Genomic DNA, 22,205 nt, shown 5'->3' with positions numbered 1-22,205 from the left:
CTAGGAAGTTTTAAGAGCAATGTTTGCGTGATCCTGAATTGCGGTTGTTTGCATTATACGCGTTGCTGCCAGCAGGAATGAATGGAAGTTGGAGGCTTAATTTCTGACAGAATCGGTTAAAATGGACATTGGTCATCCAGGTGGAGGGCTGAAAAAGCAAATCCAAAACAAGAGTCAGTCTTCAGTTTGAACAGCAGAAGAATTCTTGTATTAATAAACAGCACTATCCATGGCATATCAAATAAACTAAGGAATAGACAACCTGCATCTGCAATCCACAGGTGTAGGGGAAAAGGATGAATGAGGAAGAGCAAGAAGTTCTCTGCCTGGGTAGCTTCTCCCCACACTTCATTTTTACACTGCCTGCTGTTTTCCTGCACGTTTTCTGGCTGCGGAGGAACAATTCTGTCCTTAAGTCCAGTACACTGTCACCTTTAAGTATTAATAAACCACAGTTTCATGTTCTCTTTACTGCCCATAGAGACACACTGCTTGGGCAATCAAACTGAAGGCTGCACTATTCACACCAGGAATACTCAAACTAATTTTGAGATTCTACAAGTTAGCCCAATTTCCCAAGAACCAGTCCTACAGTTGTGGCCTATTGCAGCAACAAGTGGATCGAACCTAGCGTTCAGTCCATCTGTGTGCAAATGCATCTTGTCAGAACACGTCTGCTTCAACTGGATTCTAACCCAAAGAAGCAGAAAGAAACATTTTCACAAACCCCATTTTAAGGTGAGAAAATCAAATAGATTTTGAAAGGGGTGTTTTCTGTGGATGATGCCCCATCCCTGGAGGTTGGATGTGCCTCTGGGCAGGCTGGGCTGGTGCCTGGCTACCCTGAACACAGCAGGGGGGTTGAAACGAGATGATCATTGTGGTCCTTTTCAACCCAGGCCATTCTATGATTCTTTGCTTCTAGCATCAACCAGCCCTTCCCTTTTGAAGAAGGGAGACCAATTCAGTCACTCTTTTGTTCTTTATTTGAAGGATCTGGATCAACTACAGGCCCAGTAGTAACTGGGGTTGTAGGACATGCACTACACACCCCTGTATCAGGAATGTTAGCAAGAGCAATAGGATTCAAAACCCTGCCTGATCAGGAGTTATGTTTGCAAGCCATGAGGTGTGTGCCTGCATAGCCTTATATAAAGCCTCGGGTAAAATAAAGCCCTGCTAAAGACATCGTTTTGCTACTTACACACTTCAAGCATGCCACGATAAATGAACGACTCAAAAGCATAGCGTGCAGTTGGTCTTCAAAGAATTTAAGTGAGAATGATGAATACCAGATTATTACTGTTTTACAATTATTAAATAATCCTAAATTAGAGGACATTAGAAGGAAATGGAAGGCAGTTACCACCTTTTAAATACAAAAGGTTCCCTGACATCTCAGCCAACTGGCAGTTGTGCAATGGCTGACTGTTATTTGGGACAGAAATCACAGCAACATGATTTGGGAAGCCAGCCACCAGTCATAGGAGCAAGCATGGCATCAAGGCGATGCTATGCTTGATGATGTAACACCAAGGTTGGCAACCCTGCACACAGCAGGGGGTTGGAATGGGATGGTCATTGTGGTCCTTTTCAATCCAGGCCATTCTATGATCCCATGATTTGAATGGACAGCCATCAGTAAGAAATCACTACAGACAAGCTCTCTTCTTTGTCCTAAGTATGTTATCTTCCTTCAGTAGTGCTTGGTATTAAGGTAACTGAAGGTGGGTTAGGAAAACAAAGCCCATGGTGGCACACTAAAGGCAATAAATACAAGAGCTTGAGCTTTGTTTCAAGAAACTCATAACCAGCAGATCATGACAATGTTTGCAGTAGCACAGCATGTTTGCCCTGCTCTCCAAGCTGTTTGAGCACAGCAAGACACGGGACTGCAGGCTCAGTAGTTCCCCATCTGAGCCAGCTGCTCAGTCAGCAAGGAGACAGCAGATGCAAGAGTGCCAGAGATGCAGGGACCTTCAGTGAAACTGTGCAAGACCACAGCCAGACTGCTTCACATGACTTAGAAAGAACACCGTGAAGACCTGATATAAGCCAAAAACCTCAAATAACATTTAAAGAGAGAACCAGTTACATCAAATGCAAAACGTGTGTGATCCTAGGGGAAAAATAAGCATGTATCCAGATCATTTTAGGGCATTCTAGTAGCACAGCACTGAGATACTGAAAACAAGCAATTATGATCAACTCACCCTTAGGTGTGTTTGGTTGAGGAAGAGCTGGGCTTGCTCACAGAACTCTGCAGCAGAAGTGGACTGTATTTCTGCAGGTTGCAGATGCATTTGTACTGGGAGAAGCAGCACCGTGTCTTTATCAGCACATGATAAAGTGGGCAGTAAATCAGCAGAGCCAATCACTTTTACAAGATACGCCAAAGAGTCTCTGAAAACAGAGAGGAAAAAAAGAACAATTCATTTGGGAACTGCCCCCAGAGCGAAGCATCTGCCCTCCCCTCTGCAATGCCACCAAGTCACCCTCAAATTACTGCTTGCAAAAGGAACAGCAGCAGACGTTTCTTAGGGATTGGACTCCGTGATTCTTGTGCATCCCTTCCAATTCAGGGTATTTTGTGCAGTGACAGGATAAACTCCCCTTATTTAGTAAATAGCTGAGTCTGACAGCATCTGCTTGTACACCAGGCTAAGTAACACACAAGGAACTTGCTTCCAAGCTTCAAAAAATTGAAAGATTAAATATTTTGGCACAGAAGCTGGTGGAAGAGGTTGCTACAGATCTGCCTGGCAAACCAGCCTCATTTGAACAAGGTCCAAACACAGGAAGAGAGGTTCTGAAGTGCAACTAAAAACAAACCAACCAACAAAACCACCTCTTTTGAAACAGTGATGCGTTTGAGCTGGCAAGATTAAGGAAAGGTTTACAACATTGTAACGAATGTGAGCTCAGCATCTGGCTGCTGGCAGCCACCTCACCAGTGAAACAGAGGCCAAAACCCTGCACAACTGGAACAGACGTGCACAGAGGAGATACAGGTGTCACCAGCACAAGGAGACAGAAGGGATGCCAAGGCAGGAGAAAACTAGAATGCATCAGGAGAATACAGGATGCATCTTCGAGATGGATGAAACATATTGGGTTGTGTTTTTTTTCCCCACTAAGAGGTAAAATCCTCTGCATATAGGCACAGAAACTTGGTGAGACTGGAAATTTAACTTCAAGCCTTAGGAAATATCTGCTGTCAGCACAAACTGGATGCACAGCCACTTAGTGGTCTACTTGAAAATATTATGAGAATGAAAGGTAACTGTTCTTCTTTTGAAAGGGTTTGCCTACAAGAAGGGAGTTTGCAGGGATCATCACACCAGCAGTACTGAGGCAGGATAAGCAGACCCTCTTATCTGGTAGTGGACACTCAAAGAGGGGCACAAGCACACAACAGCAGATAAATGGGCCCTGTTGTAGCATTACCTGCCCCTGTGTCAGCAGCAAAACCTCCTGAGGCAGCTAAACAAACTGGCTCTAAGAGAATTAATCTCCCCCAAGCCATTTATACCCTTTTTTTCAGTAGTTATGCTGCTAAGAGTCTCTGCAGCTGCTGCTGAAGCCAAGCCATGTCCCATCCTGACACCGCGACCAGCTGTTAGCCAAGCAGCCCAGCCCTCTCACAACACAACAAGTCCCAAATCATACCATAACAGGAATATTCCTTGTTGTTTCTTGGAAAGAAACAACAAAACACAAACATCAGCCATTGAATTGCATGTTACTTGAGTGATTTCCACGTGCCCAGAGGTGCAGATGGGCAGCCAACATGAGGACGTCATCTGATGGAGCTCACCAATGCAGAAACGGCCAATGGAGGTGGCCTTGGTCTTGTTTGCTAAGAATTGGTGATTCATCCTCTGAAATATTTTGATGTAGCCAACCATAACACTGCCTCACGATGGAAAAAAGCCTCTCCTGCCCATGAAATGGAGCATGCTGCCAAGAAAACAAGAACCTTCTCATACACATAAATGACTAAAGAGGGTTTCAGCTGCTACAAGAGCTTCTCCAGCTCCTGCCACAAGAGTGAAAGCAGCACATTCTCCTCTTAGAGGAGCATGATGTAGCAGTTTGGTCAGGAAATGATGCAACTTTCCAAGTGCAAAACTAAGTTCTAGGCAGCAATTTCCTATTAAGGAGGAAAATGATTAGAAATACTTCCGCAGCATCTTTCCTGCCCCCCCAGAAATGATGGTCCTAAAAATGAAGGCACTGAAATACTTGTGAGGCCAGCCAAAAGCAGAGTTCAAGTTACAAGTTCATCAGCTTAGAGCTAAGATGTACGCCTTGTGTTTGCAAACAGAGGCTGCTGCAGCACAGAGAAGACCTCAGATTTAGGATGAGCAGGGAAAGTGAAGAAGTAACAAGAACTGCCAGCAAATTGAGCATCCCTGGAGGTATTTAAGAAAAGAGCAGATGTGGCAGTGAGGGATGCAGCTAAAGAGCTCCCAGTCATGGGCTGCTGGTTGGACTTGATGATCTTAGCAGTCCTTCCAACCTCCATGATGCTACGACTGCAGATCCACCGAGGTCAGAGGTAAACCCTGCAGCTGAGCAGTTTGTGCAACTGAAGAGCAGGAGCTGCTTGGTGCCCACACAGCAACCAACCAAATGCAGAAGTACACTGCAGACCTCAGTCAACTCCCTGCCTATGCTTCCGCATGTGGTAACTGAACAGCATCTTGCAGAATGCGAAGCAAAACCCCCATGCAATTATTTTGTTTTCTTCTAAAAATATCCTGCAGGGTTCACACCATGGGAAACAGCATTTACTGGCACGCAGCGTGCCACTATTTGCAATCAAAGCCACTGCTGCAGTCATTTGGTCTCTTACTAGTCATAGCAAAAGCATCCTAAACCAAAAGCAGACTGACCTGGAGTCTTGCATGAGTCTCAAACTTCCTAGCTCTTACCCAAGCGCTCCTCAGCGCTGGGCTTCAAGCCTCCAATTCCAGTTCTGTTGGAAGCACAACGCTCCTGAAGGATCTGCTCTTCTGTTGTGGGAGCAACAAAGCAGGAAGAAGCAGCAAACCCTAACACCACAGCGGTTTCCTTTTCTGCTGGCCTCCTGTAAGCCACGTTTTATAGCCCGCTGTCTCCAAAGCAACCCTGTGGCAAGGAAGAAAACCCTGCCTCACCCTGCTGGGGTCAGGAAGAGCAGCTCCAGCACCAGGCTGCTCCTCTGCAGCACTCTGAAGTAATTACCTGCTGCGTCTCAGAGGTCATTTAGATGGAAATATCCTTTGTACGGTGGCCTTTAACGCTTTGAATGTCTAACCAGCCCCTTCAGCACCAGCATCCATAACAGGGAATGTGACTTCCAGGTTTTCTCCCCAGGGGTTTGAAACAGCAGGAAGATAAGGCCCTTAATAATAATAGTAGCAAGAATAATAAAGCCCTTAATAATAATGCCAAGCAGTGCTACAGGCTGAGAACACCCAAAAGCCCACCCTTATAAGCTATAATACATACACTGGATCAGCTATACCAGAATATTGAGTTAGGGCACGGGCATTCGTTCAGAGGTTCCAGTTGATTTCAGTTAATCTTCCTTTGAAGCTTCACAACTCAACTACAGGGCATTTGCTAAACTTTTCGGGGGTGGTGGGGTGGAAAAGAAGTCCTTGATAAATAAAAGCCAGCAAGAAATTCCAGGACAGACAGAGCTAGAGGACAGCATGGATATTCCAGGTACTGGCAGAGGGCACGGAGTTGTGGAGAAACAAAAATGCCAATGCATTTTGAAGTTCTTTTTCTAGTAAATTTAATGGTTCATGTCAGAAAGGTTCGTGATGGAGGTGAGGTGCTGGAAGAGCTGCCCAGAGAGGCTGTGGATGCCCTGTCCATCCCTAGAGGTGTTCAAGGCCAGGTTGGACGGGACCCTGGGCAGCCTGGTGTAGCATTAGAGATGAAGGTTGGTGGCTCTGCCTGTGACTAAGGCATTAGGAATGCATAAACTACACTGCAGTTTGGGACGCGTGAAAGATTCTGATAACATCACTGCAAAATTCAGCAATACCTCCATTGGGAACTTCCACTTGTCGGCTGACAACTGCCTCCAGGAGCAGAACACAGAGCAGGCGGTGTCTGCAGCCTCCTAATCTCAGCCTCACCAGATCTGTCTCCTGATGACACTGGTTATCATCACAAACAGCATGTATCAGCGGCGTGGGGGCAGCAGGACAGAGAAACTTCTGCTTCCTGCAGCATCATCAGAGAACGGGGCCAATCTCTAAGCAGCCCTGTTGGGCAGCCTTTCCCCTCCTAACAAAACATATGGAGAGGTAGGATTTTAAAGCCTCTGCTGGTATGAGGAAACCCAAAGGAAGCTGGCTAGTGGGTTTAAGAGCCAAGAAGAGGAAGGGGACAAACTGCCTGGCAAAGACAACCCTCAAAAGGCAGCAGTGGGTTGGGAAGAGAACCAGCTACGTGTTGCATGAGGCAGCCTGAAAGGGGTTTAAGCAGAAATGCGAGTCTCCTCTATTTCATTAAGGCTGCACATGGGGGGGGGGGGAAAAAAGGCAGAAAGCTCAAGAGCAACTTAAGAAGCTTTCATAAACCTGTATGAGTAGCCACAGACATCTGCTGCTTCTCTTGAGTTAATTCTTGAGGAGTTTCAGGAGAGCTGAAGTTTATCCAAATGCAATTAGCAACAGCACTATTTCATCAAATGCATCGGGGGGAGATGCTCTAAGGAGAGCAAAAAAGGTCTGCAGGAAGATGGCACACATGCACACAAGTGGCACAGCCTTCTGATACACATCTAACCTACGATTCCAGCTATATTCCCACCAGTTTGTGGACACCACGGGCTGGTTGATGGTTGCACCGGGTGATCTTGGTGATCTTTTCCAACCTGAACGACTCCCAGTGATTCTACAAAGCGAGCAGTCCAAAAAGCCACACAAATACTTCACCTCAAACACCCCCAGCCTTGTTTCTCCTTCTGTCTAGCAGAACAGCAGTCACAAACCCAAAGCAGAAGAGCAGCGCTTTCTACACCAATGAAGACTTATGAAGGAGAGAACCTGCAGCTGCAAATGTTCTGCATGCTTATAACTACAGCTCCTAGAGGAAAGGTGTTTCAGGAGGACAGATGCCTTGTTACTGATCCTGGTGGCACACTGAATGCCCATTAACAAACATATCTTAGTAAGCACGGAGCAGCACCTCACCCCAGAACAAAAGAGACCTGAATGGCCAAAATAACCCACTGAGTACACAGAGTTCCCATGGCAAAGCTGGGAAAACTTCTAAAGCACAATTTGGCCACACCAGTGGCTGATGATGGCAGCAGATAACCGCACCGGTCAGTCACACCATGAGTCATATGGGACTCAATTTGTACCAGACCTCAAGGACATAACAAGGAATAGAAGAGGAAATAAAGATCGTGCTGGCACGGCTGTGGCTGCGACACACCAACTTTAGTCAGTGCACACAGAGCAGGAAGGGAAAACGAAGCACATCGTCAGGACCCAGGGAAAAGCAAGGCAATGAGTGACACAACAGAATCACAGAATCACAGAATCACCCGGGTTGGAAGGGACCCCAAGGATCATGTAGTTCCAACCCCCCTGCCTAGCAGGGCCACCAAACATCCACATTTAGATCAGGTTGCCCAGGACCCCGTCCAACCTGGCCTTGAACACGTCCAAGGACGGGGCATCCACAACCTCCCTGGGCAGCCCGTTCCAGGGCCCAACCACTCTCCTTGTAAAGAACTTCCCCCTAACATCCAACCTAAATCTTCCCTCCTTCAACTTGGATCCATTTCCCCTAGTCCTGCTATTGTCAGCCCTTTTGAAGAGTTTACTCCCCTCCTGGGTGTAGGTTCCCTTCAGGTATTGATAGGCTGCAATGAGGTCGCCCCGCAGCCTTCTCTTCTCCAGGTTGAACAAGCCCAACTCCCTCAGCCTGTCCTCATAGGGGAGGTGCTCCAGCCCCCTGATCATCTTAGACGCCCTCCTCTGGACCCTTTCCAAAATCTCTCTGTCTTTCTTGTACTGAGGGCTCCACACCTGGACACAGTACTCCAGACGGGGCCTCACAAGAGCCGAGTAGAGAGGGACAATCACCTCCCTGAATCCTCATGACATGCTGGGAAGACAGTGGAGCTCAGGGCGCCGTATCAGCCTTTGCTGGCCTGAAACAAGGAATGAATTCAAAGCTCACTGAGCAAGCAGCATTCAGGAGACAAAGCAAAACCCAAACAGTTTAAAATGCTGAACGCAACACAGTGCCAATGGAGCAGAATAAGACAAATGTCAACACAGTAACCTGCCTTCAATTTACAGCACGGTGATGGCATTTTAACTCGCTCCTCTGTGCAAAGAAAAGCTAGCAGCACACACAAAGACCTGGCACAAAGCATCAGCAAACATCTACAGAACTTGACAAGATTTGGGGATGTTCTGTAACACAAGGCATTATCAGCCATAGGAGATACGGTGTGACAATAAACTTCAAGTGTGAAGGGTAGGTGCCCCAGGACAACTCACCATGCTCATCACTAATGGGTTGCTTAAATCACTGAGTTACATTACACTCATTCTAAAAGCAAAAGCAAACTTCCAGAGGAGCGCAGAACATAACAATGCTGAGATAAAGAGCCAATGAATTAGGACGGCAGAGGGTAGGACGCCAGAGTGCTGAACGGCTCAGGTTGGTAGGAACCCCAAGGATCATGAAGCTCCAACCCCCCTGCCACATGCAGGGCCACCAACCTCCACACTTAATGCTACACCAGGCTGCCCAGGGCCCCATCCAACCTGGCCTTGAACACCTCCAGGGATGGACGGGGCATCACAGCCTCTCTGGGCAGCTGTTCCAGCACCTCACCACTCTCATAGTACAGAACTTCCCCCTGACATTCAACCTCAATCTCCCCTCCTTCAACTTCAAACCATTTCCTCTTGTCCTGCTGTTATCTACCCTCATAAAGAGTTGACTCCCTCCTGTTTATAGGCTCCCTTTAGGTACGGAAAGGCTGCAAAAAAAGAAACAAAGATCTTCGCTCTGTATGGCCAAAGGCAGCCAAAAAGAAAGCAAAACTCTTTGACAAAAAGCAGGGACTCAGTGCAACCCAAAGCACTCACTGGTACTGTACCTGAAGAGATGGGCAGCATGCGGGACAGCTGCACGAGAGAAACTAACAGCCTAAAAGAGCAGGTGAATAACAGACTGAGCCAGCAAACAATAAACAAGAGCACCTACAAGAGCTGCAAATCCTGCACTAAATACATCCTGTCCATCCAAGCAATGGGAAGCAGGCATTGAGAACTGCAGGATTAGCAGGAACATCAGTAGAGCAGATGATGAGATGCTGCCATTAACCCAGCTGTGTAACACACACACACAGCTGGAGGAACACAGCCTGCTCAGTGCAGCTCCGGCAGCGAGGGAGTGGAGGTGAGCGAAAGGGAGAATCACAGAATGGCCCGAGCTGGAAGCAACCTCAAGAATCACAAAGCTCCAACCCCCTGCTGCATGGAGGCCACCAACCTCCACACTTAATGCTACACCAGGCTGCCCAGGGCCCCATCCAACCTGGCCTTGAACACCTCCAGGGATGGACGGGGCATCACAGCCTCTCTGGGCAGCTGTTCCAGCACCTCACCACTCTCACAGCGCAGAACTTCCTTTCCTAACACCCAACCTCAATCTCCCCCCCCTCAACTTCAAACCATTGCCCCTTGTCCTGCTGTTATCTGCCCTTTTAAACAGTTGCCTCCCCTCCTGTCTGTAGGCTCCCTTTAGGTACTGAAGGCTGCACTGAGGTCACCCCACAGCCTTCTTTTCTCCAGGCCGAACAAGCCCAGCTCCGTCCCCCTGTCAATGGAACCGCAGCACAGCGCTTCGCACCGCTCCTCAGCCGCCCTCCGAGCTCCAGCCCCGCGCCTCAGCCCGCAGCACCGCCCCGCCGGCAGCGTGGCACCGAGTACCGCGCCCTCCCGCCGGGCCCCGCGCAACCCAGCTCACCTCCATCCCCGCCAACCCGCCCGCCCGGACCCCGCACGCACCGAACGCGCCGCACGACCCCCGCCGAGGCGCCGCCGCTCCTTTGTGCGCTAAGATGGAGGCCCCGCGCACCGCCCGGCCCCGCCCCGCCTCCTCGGGCCCCGCCCCCCGCCGTCTCCCTAGCGACTCGCCCCGCCCCCGCCCCTCCGCCTCGTCCAATCGCAGCGCGGCGCTCGTCCCTCCCTCCCTGACGTCGCCTCTCCCGGCTCCGCGCTTCCTCCCTATGCAGAAGCGGTGATTGGCCGAGGGCCGGGCGGAAGCGCGGCCGCAGGAAGAGCTCACGCGGTTGGCTGGCGCGGGCGGAAGGGGCGGGGCGAGGCGCGGCGACGAGCAGGCCGGCGGGAGGGGCTCGATGGCGGCGCTCGGTGCCGGGCCGCACCTCTCTGTGTGAGCGGCCCGCCGCGCGGTACGTCCGGAGGGGGCGGCCGGGGCTTCGTCGAGCGAGGGCGGGCCGGGCCCGGCGGGCGAGCCGAGCCTCCGCGATCCCGTTAGCCGTGAACTCGGGGCTCCGTGGCGCGGGCCGGGAGCGGGCCCGAGCCTCTGCGGGACCGGCTGCTCCAGAGGCCGCTGCTCACAACAGCGAGGCGAGGTCTGCGCTCGCATCTGGCCCAGCCCAGGTGAGGCCCTGGGCCGCGAGGTTCGGGGTTTTAGTCCCGGTTTTGTGACCGTGCAATAGCACGGAAGAGAGCGCGGTTTGCAGCTGGGGTCGTTACGGTGCTGCGTGTCCCCTGCTGGCCGGAGCGCCGTCAGCGGGCGAGATGAACGCAGGACGGTGTAAAAACATCCGTTGTGTCTGGGGTGTGTGTGTGTTGGACGTCAGGGAAGGCAAAGGTGAGATGAGCCAAATTCCAAGGTTTTAAGGTACCGTAGTGCTGGGCTGCGATGCAATCCCCCCGTGGCTTCGTGCCCCAGGATGTCTTTGATGCTGCTGTTTCAGAAACGTTCCATCAGCTTCCCTGGGTTGTATTGAAAAGATGACAGAATCCTTTAGGCTGGGATGACCACTGAGATCATCCAGTCCAACCATCTCTCATCTGCAACTGCTCTAGACCCACCCAGTGCCACATTCTCCTTTCTTGCACGCCTCCTGGGGCAGTGAGCGACTCCACCACCTCTCTGGGCAGCTGTTTCAATGCCTCACCTCTCTTTTGGAGAAGAAATAGCTGAGTATCCAATCACAGTTACACCCTAATCTCTTCCAAGTGGTTTAAAGCATTGGCTGAACCAGCAGGCAGATGGTTGGTGACTTTAGTCTTAAGACAGCGCTGTGCTCCTGCCTCATCAGCCTCTTCAGTTTGTTTTTCTGACGTTGTCATCGTTGTATCAGAACGTTTTGTTTCCTCTCTAAACAGATTGAGCTGGCACAAGTGGGGAAACAGCTCATCTCAGTAATGCAGCACTTGGTTAAGAAGAATGGCCTCATTGTTCAGACCTGTGTCCAGGAGGGAGATACAATTTGTATTTTCCCTATAGGTTTTCAGCTCAAACCACCGTGGGAAATGACACATAAGAGCGGATATTCTGTGATTTCTGGGAGTTGAACTCATTTTAAAAACACATCATACTTTTAACAAATACTCGTATGGTGGTGCTTTAACCTGCATTTCTTCTGAGGTCTCAATTAGTCATTTTGTCCTACAGACAATAGCCCACCAAAGCTATATTCCTATGAGAACATCAGGGCTCTGCTTTCTGCAGCAGGGCTTCATTGTGTGGAAGAAGAACGACAGACCAGTTCCTTCTGTTATTAGTTACTGCATCCCTCCCTCACTGCTAGAATAACAGGCTTCTCTTCCAGTGCTGGAAGGCAGGCTGGGGGGCGGTCCTAAATGGACCAACAATTGGCATTAACCAATTAACCATTAACCATTCTGCAGCGTGGAGCTGGCAGGAGCCATCTGGCTCACGCAGGGAACTTATCAGTGCTGTGCTTTGGGGTGACAGCCGCCCAAATCGACTTTCCTTCTTAGGCTGCTCCTCAGAGCATCGCAACCCCAGGCCTAGGATTGAGGCAGAAATGCGAGCACTCCTTGGGAATCGCCAGCTGGAAGCAGAGGGTGTGCTGTGTGAAGGGGCTGCCTTCGGTCATAGGGCTGCTCCAGACCTTTAACCACAGCCCCTTTTCATCCTGCAGGGGAATTCCTTCTTTCCAGCAACTGTTGAACACCACAAACCTCTGCACGACTTCACCTTGCGCTCCAGCCCCTGCTCGCTCCCCTCGTGCAGCCTAAGCAGGCCTGGCTCTGTGTTTCTCAGAGCACGTAATAACATCTCATGCACTGACAAGTGAAAGCGGGTGCCCCGTGTCTGTCATGTTGTGTTTTTAGGTCAGTTCCACCATGGATGGGGGAGATGGCTCTGCTGACCTCGTGATAAACAAGAGGTTTGTTTCTGAAGCTGAGCTAGAGGAGCGGCGAAAGAGAAGGCAAGAAGAATGGGAAAAGGTCCGAAAACCTGAAGATCCAGAAGGTATGGGATAGATTTTAGTAACTATAGGGAAGAGATCCAGGGATATTTCAAAGAAAACAAAACCAAAAAGAAGTAGCCTGTATTCTGCAAGCTCCAAAAGGTTTTCCCTTGAAGAAAGTACAAACTGTTGGTGACTTCATATTTCTAACGTTGTCTCATTTCCTTAATTATTCCTTCCTTCCAGAGTGCCCAGAGGAGGCTTATGACCCACGCTCATTGTATGAAAGGCTTCAGGAGCAGAGAGAAAAGAAGCAGCAGGAGTTTGAGGAGCAGTTTAAATTCAGTAAGCACCAACCTCTGTTACTTCCAACAGAACTCAGCAAACTGCAGCAGCTGCGTGGTACCTGCAGGTCTGACCTGTCTGAGAGAGAAGCAGGGAGCTGAGAAGGGTATTCAAAGGGTGTAGAGAATCCTGCAGATGGCAATTATCTGCATCAAGGCAGTGCTGCACATGCATTGCAATTCCCTAACCATAATTAGGTGACTCAAACTTCACAGAGCAGTTTGAGGCTCAAGATCAGCACTTGGGTGAAGTGAACGTGGAGGAGCTGAGCCTTCAAAAAGTAGATATTAATGAGGTGAAAACCTGGTTTCTATCAATGTTGCAACTCCTGGTTTTATAGAAGAATCCTTTGCTTTGTATCACTTGTAGAAATTAACAGTCAAAATGGGACCTGCTGGCTCTATTTAAAGAGAAGTGAGGGTGATGCTGTGGGACTCCATTTTAAGGCAGCTTCTTGCTGATTTTGGTTCTTTAGCTTGAAGTCCTACCCTGGAACTCTTGCATTCTTTAAGCTCCACTTGCATAGTGGGATTCTGTCTAGAATTTCTCATGTTGGCCATGGAACAGAACTTGGGGATGGCAGGCTGCCCATCATCAGCATAAATGGATTGCTGAGCTTGCCATTAGACTGAATGGGACTTGACTATGAGGTGAAGATTGAAAACAAACAACGTCTGCCTCATGTAAAGGCCTAAAAATCCTCTTATGGAATTAAACTAATGCTAAAGGTGGTGTTTGGGTTCAGATTTCTCAGGCTGACACTGCAAACTTGGTTTCTCTGACAAGTACTTTTGAAGACCTTTTTAAATCAGTAACTTGGATGGAGAGATGCTGACCACTTGTAGAACAGAAAGGAGATCTTCCCACTGAACTCACGCAGGCTTACAAGCCTTGCTCACCTCTGTGGTAACAGTGTGCTTGAGCTGTTAGTCTGGTGTAGGTTTTGAGCTCAAGCGTTTAAGAGTTCGGGCTTGTTTTGCATCCAGTGTCATTAACCAGAAAATATTTCTACTCCTTAATTACAGAACAAAGCAGATAGTTTGTCCTCTGAGGGCTTTGCTTTGTTCCCGTTACTTGACAAGGTGCTGTAACTGCTGGAAGATAAGAGCTGGTCACCCAGGACTCCACTCACTGCCTTCCCAGTGACACCGTGCAAAATATTCTACCTCAGCAGCATTCAGGGTCGTCACCTGCAGGATGTGGATGGCTCCCTGCATTTCACGAGGCAGCTGGAAATCAGCAGTTAAAATCACCCAAAGAGAAGGGTGAGGTGCTGGAAGCTCACGGCTGCTCCCCAAATCCTGAGCTTATCTCTGTGCATTCTTCTTTTTTCCAGAAAATATGGTAAGAGGCTTAGATGAAGATGAGACAAACTTCCTTGACGAGGTTTCTCGGCAGCAAGAGCTGCTAGAAAAGCAGCGAAGAGAAGAGGAGATGAAAGAACTCAATGAATACAGAATATCCTTTGCTTATAGGGCTGGCGTTCTTATACTGGAGGCTTGGAGTCTGGTCTGTGGTTTTAGTCTGTTGTTCACATCCTTGTTCTAATACTGCTTTAAGAACACATGTGATGATGCTTTTACTGTTATTGTAGCTTGGATCTCCTACTAGAATATTTGATCCAGGCCACCAGCCCTTCACAAAGCTGTACTGCAGGGCAGCATAGGATGCTTTTTGTCTTTAGTCTGCATCAGAAAGGGGAGATGTGGGATGATTTTAGGATTGCTGTCTGTTCTGAACTGAATGTCGTGTGAGGGTTACGTCACTTGTGCAGAACGCAATAGTTGCTTTGCCTCCTAATGAAAGCCACTGCTTAAAGTAATAAGTGAACAGAATGCAAGTCCTCAAGGATGCTTTACTATAAATGAAAGAGTCTGAAAGCAGAAAAAGGAGCGAGCAGCTCTTATTTATGAGGTGATGACCAAAAATATTCAGCAAACGTTACAAAGAGCTGCATTACCTTGTGTTAGTTAAGGATTTATAACTCAGAACATCCAGATCTCTTGTGAAGAGCATCCAAGTGCTCTGACTAATTCATTTATGAAGAGGCAGCACTGATGCATTTTCTAATAACTTTACGTCAGAACTGAGCTGAAGTTGGCTGATGGATCTGGAATATTTCCTTGATTTGTTGGATCTAATTATGGGATATATTTAGGTTCTGTGCTGGCCGCTCGCAGGTCTGGCTGATGCAGGGATGTGCAGCATCGTGCTGTGCAAGCAGCTGACAACCCTGGTGAGGTCACATACGTGCAGGGGTGAACCATACCAGCTCAGAATGAACCTTGTGTTGTCTTGGATTAGCCACATAATGCACAGATCCCTCAATTTACCCAGCAGGATCTGTTCCAGGTGTCCACATCGAGTCTTGGTCTTAGAATCAGCCAGTTTTGTATCTGAAGTCCTGATGTAAATTAGCTGTAGGACTTGCTGCTAACACACTGGGTAATGTCGCAAGGAACCCTGCAGCAACTTGCCAAATGACCCGCAGATTTAACCATTTTTGGAGGCATTCTTTCCAAGTGGTCTTGGCTGGATGAGCTGGGTGGTCTGTAGGCACTGTGCAGGAGTTCCTCCAGGCTAGAAAGAGGATTGTCAACCAGTCGTGGTAAAACATCCAGTTTAAGGGATGTTGTTCCGTGGTGAAAGCCTGCATCAATATTGAAGTACAGAGCTTTGTTTCTTTCTTTGTTTTCCTTCTTTTTCCTGTAGTTAAAAGAAATCATGACACTATACAAACTGAAGATAAATGTGCTGGAATATTTGAATGCACTCAAGAGTGAGAAATTCATATGCATGGATGCATAGGAGCTTTATTTCCTCTTACACGAATAGCTGGGTTTTTTGGCTTCTTACCCTGCCTCTTCAGCATTGGACTAACTAGATTTAAAGATTTTTTTCTTAAGCCAGTTCCAAGAAATGCTTGAAAGCAGCATCCTTTTGTCTTCAGCGCTGTGTGAATGCAGAAATCCCAAGGAGAAGGCGTTGCTGTTGCAGGATGGTGCAACATCAAACCGTTGTTGGCAGGGTGAGCTTCGGGATTGCTCCCGTTAGCCACAGGATGGCACTGCTGTGCCATCTTAGAAGCACAGCAACGGTGGTGGTTGGAAGTTGAGTTGAGGCAGGGAGCAGTCAGGGCTGTTGCTGCATCCTTGGGAAAATCCAGTTAGCAGGGGCTTCTGAACGTCCTGACGTGAAGGGGATCGGAGACTTTGGGTCACTCCACAGGGTGCTGGGATGGAAACTGTGACCTTAAATAGGAACATGAAATTCACTGTTGGATATTTGTATGCAGTAGCTGGGACACTCCTGAAACTCAGGGCTCGTGGTTACACTGAGCGGTCATTGGAAATGGCAGTCAGAGAAGGAATTTGTAGAAAGGCAGATTGCAGGTTATAAGCTGATCTCCTTTTGAATTTGGAGAACTCTCCTTTGCCACATGCAACATCAAGGTTTGCAGAAGCCTTTATGCCTTTACTGGTACCTCACAAAGAGGCCTCTTCTGTCCTGGCTGAAGGTGCCACATAGGTGTCATCACAAATAAGTTTCCTTTAGTGGAAACTTATTCACATAACGTGAATGAGCTTCAGTTGCTGCTGTCAGAGCTAAGTATGTCAGGGAGGAAGAGCCTGTCCTCTCCTCTCCTGCCTCGTTGATCCTTAACCCTTAATTCACAGCACTCTCACTAAAGTGGGAGTGGGTATGGACCCAAAGAAGGAAACTGAGAAGAAATTGCCCATGAAGTCAGTGGAAAACAAGAACAAATTCTCTCAGGCAAAGCTGTTGGCAGGAGCTGTGAAACACAGAAGGTTAGTTTCACACTTCTATAAATGCATGAGGAATGGAACCTGTTTAACAGTATAAAGGGAAGCAGGCCAAAACTGCCTCCAGAGAACGAGGTGCAAACCTTAGCCCTGAAGAAAAAAAAGGGGGGAGGTACAGGAAAAGACCAGCCTTGTTTCTATGGGCTCTCACCAACTGTTGGAGAAACATGAGGCAACTCAAATAGATAAGCATGTGTAAAGCAAGTGGGTAGGCTCTTCATTCTAGGCTGCCAGGCTTGGGCAACCCTGCTGTGGGCTCCAGAGTTTCTCTCTTTTTCAGCTCTGAAAATATCAGCATCCACCTCAGTTCTGTAATTTGATGCAGATTTTCCTAACAACCTATGAGATCTGTGTTTAAAATGGATCATTTTAAGTAGTTGCTGGAGGCAGTTTGGGGAGGGTATTAAGAGAGAAGAATTTTGTGTACTAATCTGATCCTGAGGGCATCAGGAAGCCTCCTGTGTTCCTCACCAATTGGCACTGGTACATCAGCACCTTTCCTGTCCTACACGGGTGACAGCTGAGTTTGTGATCTGCTGCCTGTTTTGATCTCAGCTTGGAAACACAGACTGCTGGTGTGCTCCAGGTTATAGATCAACCGAGCACCTGGGCCCAGGCTGAATCCCTGCAGACAAATGATGGAATGCTTAAGGCAATTCCTAACATCTGGAAATTCAGGCAGTAGTTTTAAGTGCATGAGCAGAAGGACCAGCACAACAGAGGACGTTACAAAAGAAGTGCTCACCTGCATCTGAAGATCCAGGCTTGCAGGAAAAACTTCACAGAGAAAGAATCTGCAGCAAAAGATCCTTCCCCAGAGGCAGCCAGCCCTTAAATGAGGTCTGAGAGAGGTGCAGCCAGGCTCCACCCCTTCCTATCACATAGCTGAGCTGCCTTCACCTTCACCCAGGGCTGACTGGGTTCTTTCCCCAGGTGCTCCATCAGTGGTTCAGGCCGTGACTCAACAGTTCCCATATAATGAGAGATTACTATTTTAGAAGCTTATCTTGCAGGGTGATGTTTGGCTCCCAGTGCAATAGTAATTGCTGGCTGTGCAAACTGGAGCGAGCTCTTCCAACGCCTTGTATGTGGGGTGCTGAGTTTTTTAAGGGGAGAGAAGAAGAAACCCTAACAAGCAGCCAGCAATGTCTTGTGTTGGAACCAATGGTACATAACCTAGTGGGGAGCAGGGAAGGAGCTGGTGTGTGCTTAGTGGCACATCTGAACTCTGCAGATGGCATCTGTTTGAAGAGAGCTTATCTGACATGTTGGTGCCATCACCAGCAGTCCTCTGTTCTTGCTGTCTTATTTCCTGTTGCACACTATCCAGAACCAAACACAGCAGGGGCTCGACGTCTGCTTTCAGAGCAGATGTCCTGCAAAGGACTTTCACTAGTAAAACCTCCTTGCTCAGAATCACCTTTCTTCTGTCCCTCATGTTCTGAGAAGGGGAAAAAGTTCCCGGAAGGGGAAGAACACTGATGTTGGACCTGCAGGGTGGTGGCTGTTCAAGTTTGTCAGGCAGGAAACCAAAACTCACACGCTCATTGCTGGTCTCGGGGGTATTCCAGCTGAGCAGGAGTCCCAGAGCGAGCTCTGGATCACTCCCTGCTGGAGTAGCTGTAGCATTTGAGGCAAAAAAGTCACTCTGAACTTCACAGTAATGAAGTGGTGGTTTATGAGGAACAAGACAATTCCATTTTGGTTTTTTTTTCCCCACACAGTTCAGATGGTGGTAACAGTGTGAAGAGGTTGAAGCTCGATACTGACCACGAAGAAAAGAACCAAGGTATGTCCTGATTTCTGCTGCCTGGAAGCTGTCTGCCTCTCACCCAAACAGCAACTGACTTAGTGAGTGTAGGATCTGATGGAGGATTTGCTTTCCTGCTCCTTCATCGTGCCAGGCAGCGCAGGTTGCTGTGTTATCTCCCAGTGCTGTGGTGACTGTGGGCATTGACAGCTGTAGCAGAAGGAACCTGCTCTGGTCATCAGTCTGCCCCTCACCTACACCATTCCTGACAGATGATTGTCTAAGCTGCCCTTAAATCTCTGCAGATAGAGACTGTGCTCCTTCCTGAGGCGGCTGATTGTAATGCTTAGCTGTTAGCTTTCCCTGGTAAATAATGGGAGTCTCCTTAGCTGCGTTTCATGCCCAGCACTGCTTCTGTCAGCCAGAGGCACGGAGAACAGCTCATTCCCTTCCACCAGGTGTATTTGTGCTCGCTTCTCATGCTACAAAGTGATCTTGTCCATCCTGAAACCAGCTTATTTCAGAAAATTGTGAGCAGCCAGAAGAAAAACTAAGCTGCGTTTCAGTCTTAGCTGTCAGGATTGCAATTGACTCGTTGTCAAGATCTTCTGACACAAATAGGGTGAGCTGTGATTGTGTAATGACAACCCAAGGCGCTTCCTGCATCTCCTTCTGTTCAGTAAACTATCAGAACGCTGGAAAAAAATTAATTAGCTGTGGAAGATGGGAGATGTTGACTTAGCAGAGCACTGGAATGAAACTTTTCCCCAACTATGCTGTTGTATTGTTAAAAAAAATAATAAACTAATTGCATAGAACAGAACTATTTATTCTTATTTAGTGGGTTTGCTATTCGACACCCATCAAACTGACAACCTTAAGAATAAAAATCTGTAATGCCAGCACAGAGCTGGGCTTAACTACGATGAGAAAAATCCCCTGAGGTAGCAAATCCTTCCTGTCAGAATAGCTGTTGTGCCACGTAACGCCGCCTCGCGCTGTGATTAAATCCTGCAGTCACCCACCACTGGCGTGCTGGTAGCAGGTGAATGGCACGCAGCAGCTCCTGGGCTGATGAAAGAAACCCTTTGCTGCGCTCTGGCTTCTGACTGAAGTCCTTCTCTTGCAGAAAAACCGTCCTGTGTTCCCCTGGGGAGCAGCTCTGTGGGAGGATCTGCGGTCCACTGTCCGTCGGCTGCGGTCTGCATTGGGATCCTGCCCGGCCTCGGTGCCTACTCGGGCAGCAGTGACTCGGAGTCCAGCTCGGATGGAGAAGGCACCATCAATTCCACTGGGAAGATCGTCTCTTCTGTTTTTCGTAGCAACAGTTTCTTTGATGGTCCATAACAAAATCCCTCCGTGTGTGATGTAGTGCAGAGTTCACTTCCAAAGCCCTGGTGGATGTCTGATGCATCCTTCTGTCCCAAATATAATATTTCTAGCTAACCTCTCAACTTTAATACATTCAGATGCTTCTAAAATAATTCATTTTTATTTTTTTTCCCCTATTTTTTTTTTTTCCATTTCTGGGATTCTTGCTGAGCTTGAGGTGGGAAGGCTGCCATCCCAAAGCAGAGGGCACACCTCGTCCTGTAGATGAGGGCTGGGGGGTAGAGAGGAGAGCGCCTTTTTATGACTCTCATGGGAAGAAAGAATGAATTCTGGTGATCTGTGGAGTTTATACAAGACCAACAGGCAAAAAAAAAACAAAAACCAAAAATGCACTTGAAGCACGGAAGTCTTGTAGGAGCAGCCATGTGTTCTGTTTTAAAATGTCATTTTTATTCTGTATTTGAGAAATGGGGGCAGAACAAAAATCGAGCAGATGGTGAAGTGTAGATTGCCATGACACTGTAAAGAAGTTTTAGTGTTACGCGATTAAAGACATTCTGAATGCATTTTTTTTCCATCTTGGCTTGTGCCATTCATAATTGTTCCCGTTCCATTAAGCAATTTGGGTTCTGCTTATGCAGCCCTGTCCTCAACCCACCATCGAAACGGGGCTGAGGCAGTGCCCTCCCTCTGAATGAGTGCAGAGGAACTGCTGGTGGTGATTCTGCTCACAGCTCATTCTCGTGGTGTAGTGTGAGTACCGAGGGGGTGGGATATCCTGGCTCACTCAAACCAAGCTGTGCACAGACTGGAGAACTCCACTGCCTTTTGCAGTAGGAGAGCAAATGGCTGTCGAAGCTCTGTTGAATTTAAGAGACCTTACACTGCTCCAAGTGCTACCTGGCACTCTGGTTTTTGCTCCCGAGCTGCTCCTGCCTTTTCTAGCTTCTCTACTGATGGAAGATACCTAGATCTCCCAGTGCCTTCATTTAAACCTGCTTTACTTCAGAGTTGCACGTGCAGGAGCCTTGCATAGCTGCAGTGGAGAGGTGTCTGTGCCTGGCGTGAAACTCAATCCACGATGTCTCTGGAAAGCCAGAGCAGCACAGCCCAGCCATGAGTGCTTTCCTGAATGGTATTTTGCATAGCTGTCCTCCAAGCATCTGTTAGATTCAAATGGAAACGCAGAGTGGGGTTTGGAAGCTGTGGGCAGACACAGTGGTGCAGAGGAGCTGCAGGTGGTTGTGCTGGACCCTGCACGGTCAAGAGGGAGACAATTCTGCTGTGGGAGAGCCCCACTGTCTTTGTTTCTTGAAGAGCAAGATCAGGGCAGCTGGGGAGCTCCGTTAGCTCACAGCAGCCCTTGAGCCTGAGTCCCTTCCAGCAAGCTGCTCTTGCAGCTGCCCTATGTAAACGGGCTGCTGTGCAGCCTGGCTACCAGTCCCATTTACTGCCTTACAAAGATTGATTTGATGTTAAAGGTATTAACTGTGCTCTGCGATACTGTACGAAGGGCCAGAGGGCAGATCAGCCCAACTGGAAGCAGCTGGGGCAGGAACACGGCCCTGGAGTTGGGAAAGGATTCCAGCAGCACCATCATTTCATAGTGGAATTGAAATATTTCAGATTTTCTTCTCTCTGCGTGAGGTTTCATGATGGAAAGAAAACTTTTCCAGAGCCCCAGCCTTTGATCTGAAAGCTGAGCAGCACACTGCCTGCTTGCCAGTGGAGCTGCATACAGCGTTAGTTCTAAACAAGCCACCATTCAGAGACTGCTTCCCTATTTGGAAAAGGGGGGGGGGGGGGGGGGGGGGGGGGGCAGGTATTTTTCCCTTCCAGAGGGCTTTGCAAAGCAAACATTTCCCCGAGCTGGCCCCACCTTCCAGGGTTGAGGCTGGCATAGGCCTTGCACTGTGCCCATGCGCTCCAGGCATGGTATAGGTGGAGTGGTGAGGAGCACTGGGCTGCCCCAAGCACCCAGCCCTCACACAGTGCTCCCAGCCAGGACCAGACAGCAGCCCCTTGTTTTAAATGTCCGAGTTTCTTTATTAACCTGAGTATAACAAATATAACATGTACACAGTATAAAAATGAACACAGAGCATGACAGCGGTACGGATACGGCACAGATACATGACCAGTTCAACAAATGGTAATAACAATAATATATTAAGCATTTCATTGCTTGGAAAAAGCAAGTTTTGTTTGTAAAAATTGTATCCTGTTCCACTAAAATTATACAAAGTACATTCAATACTGAAAAGTGACTCAACAGAGTGGGACTGGGGCTCAGCCTGGCCTTTGGGTGTTACCTCAGGCGGCGGCTGTATAAAGTGGATCCAGGCGCTTCTCCAGGATGAGCTTTAAGAACTTAACAATTAAATTAAGAAGTACAAACCTGGGTGTTTCAGGGAGGGTATTCTTCATTGAACAGCATGTGGAACACGCGCTTTCAGTGGGACCAACAGACTTCGGGAACATGCAGCTGGGGCCGGGCACGGCG

At 48.4% G+C, this 22,205-nt stretch overlaps 1 protein-coding gene across 1 annotated transcript; it reads left to right on the top strand.

Moving 5' to 3' along the window:
* Positions 1 to 12,383: 12,383 nt before the first annotated feature.
* On the top strand, positions 12,384 to 19,717 carry PSME3IP1 (proteasome activator subunit 3 interacting protein 1; the record flags this gene model as incomplete). Its single annotated transcript, XM_079541438.1, has 6 exons — positions 12,384 to 12,513; positions 12,698 to 12,796; positions 14,133 to 14,256; positions 16,474 to 16,605; positions 18,345 to 18,409; positions 19,500 to 19,717. 6 exons carry the CDS (start codon positions 12,384 to 12,386, stop codon positions 19,715 to 19,717), a joined length of 768 nt encoding a protein of 255 aa, XP_079397564.1.
* Positions 19,718 to 22,205: the final 2,488 nt, after the last annotated feature.

This window comes from Tetrao urogallus (genome assembly GCF_951394365.1).
Source record: "Tetrao urogallus genome assembly, chromosome: 12".
In the NCBI taxonomy this organism is placed as follows: domain Eukaryota; kingdom Metazoa; phylum Chordata; class Aves; order Galliformes; family Phasianidae; genus Tetrao; species Tetrao urogallus.
The sequence above is the reverse complement of the archived record's forward strand: the minus strand, read 5'-3'. Positions and strand labels throughout refer to the sequence as shown.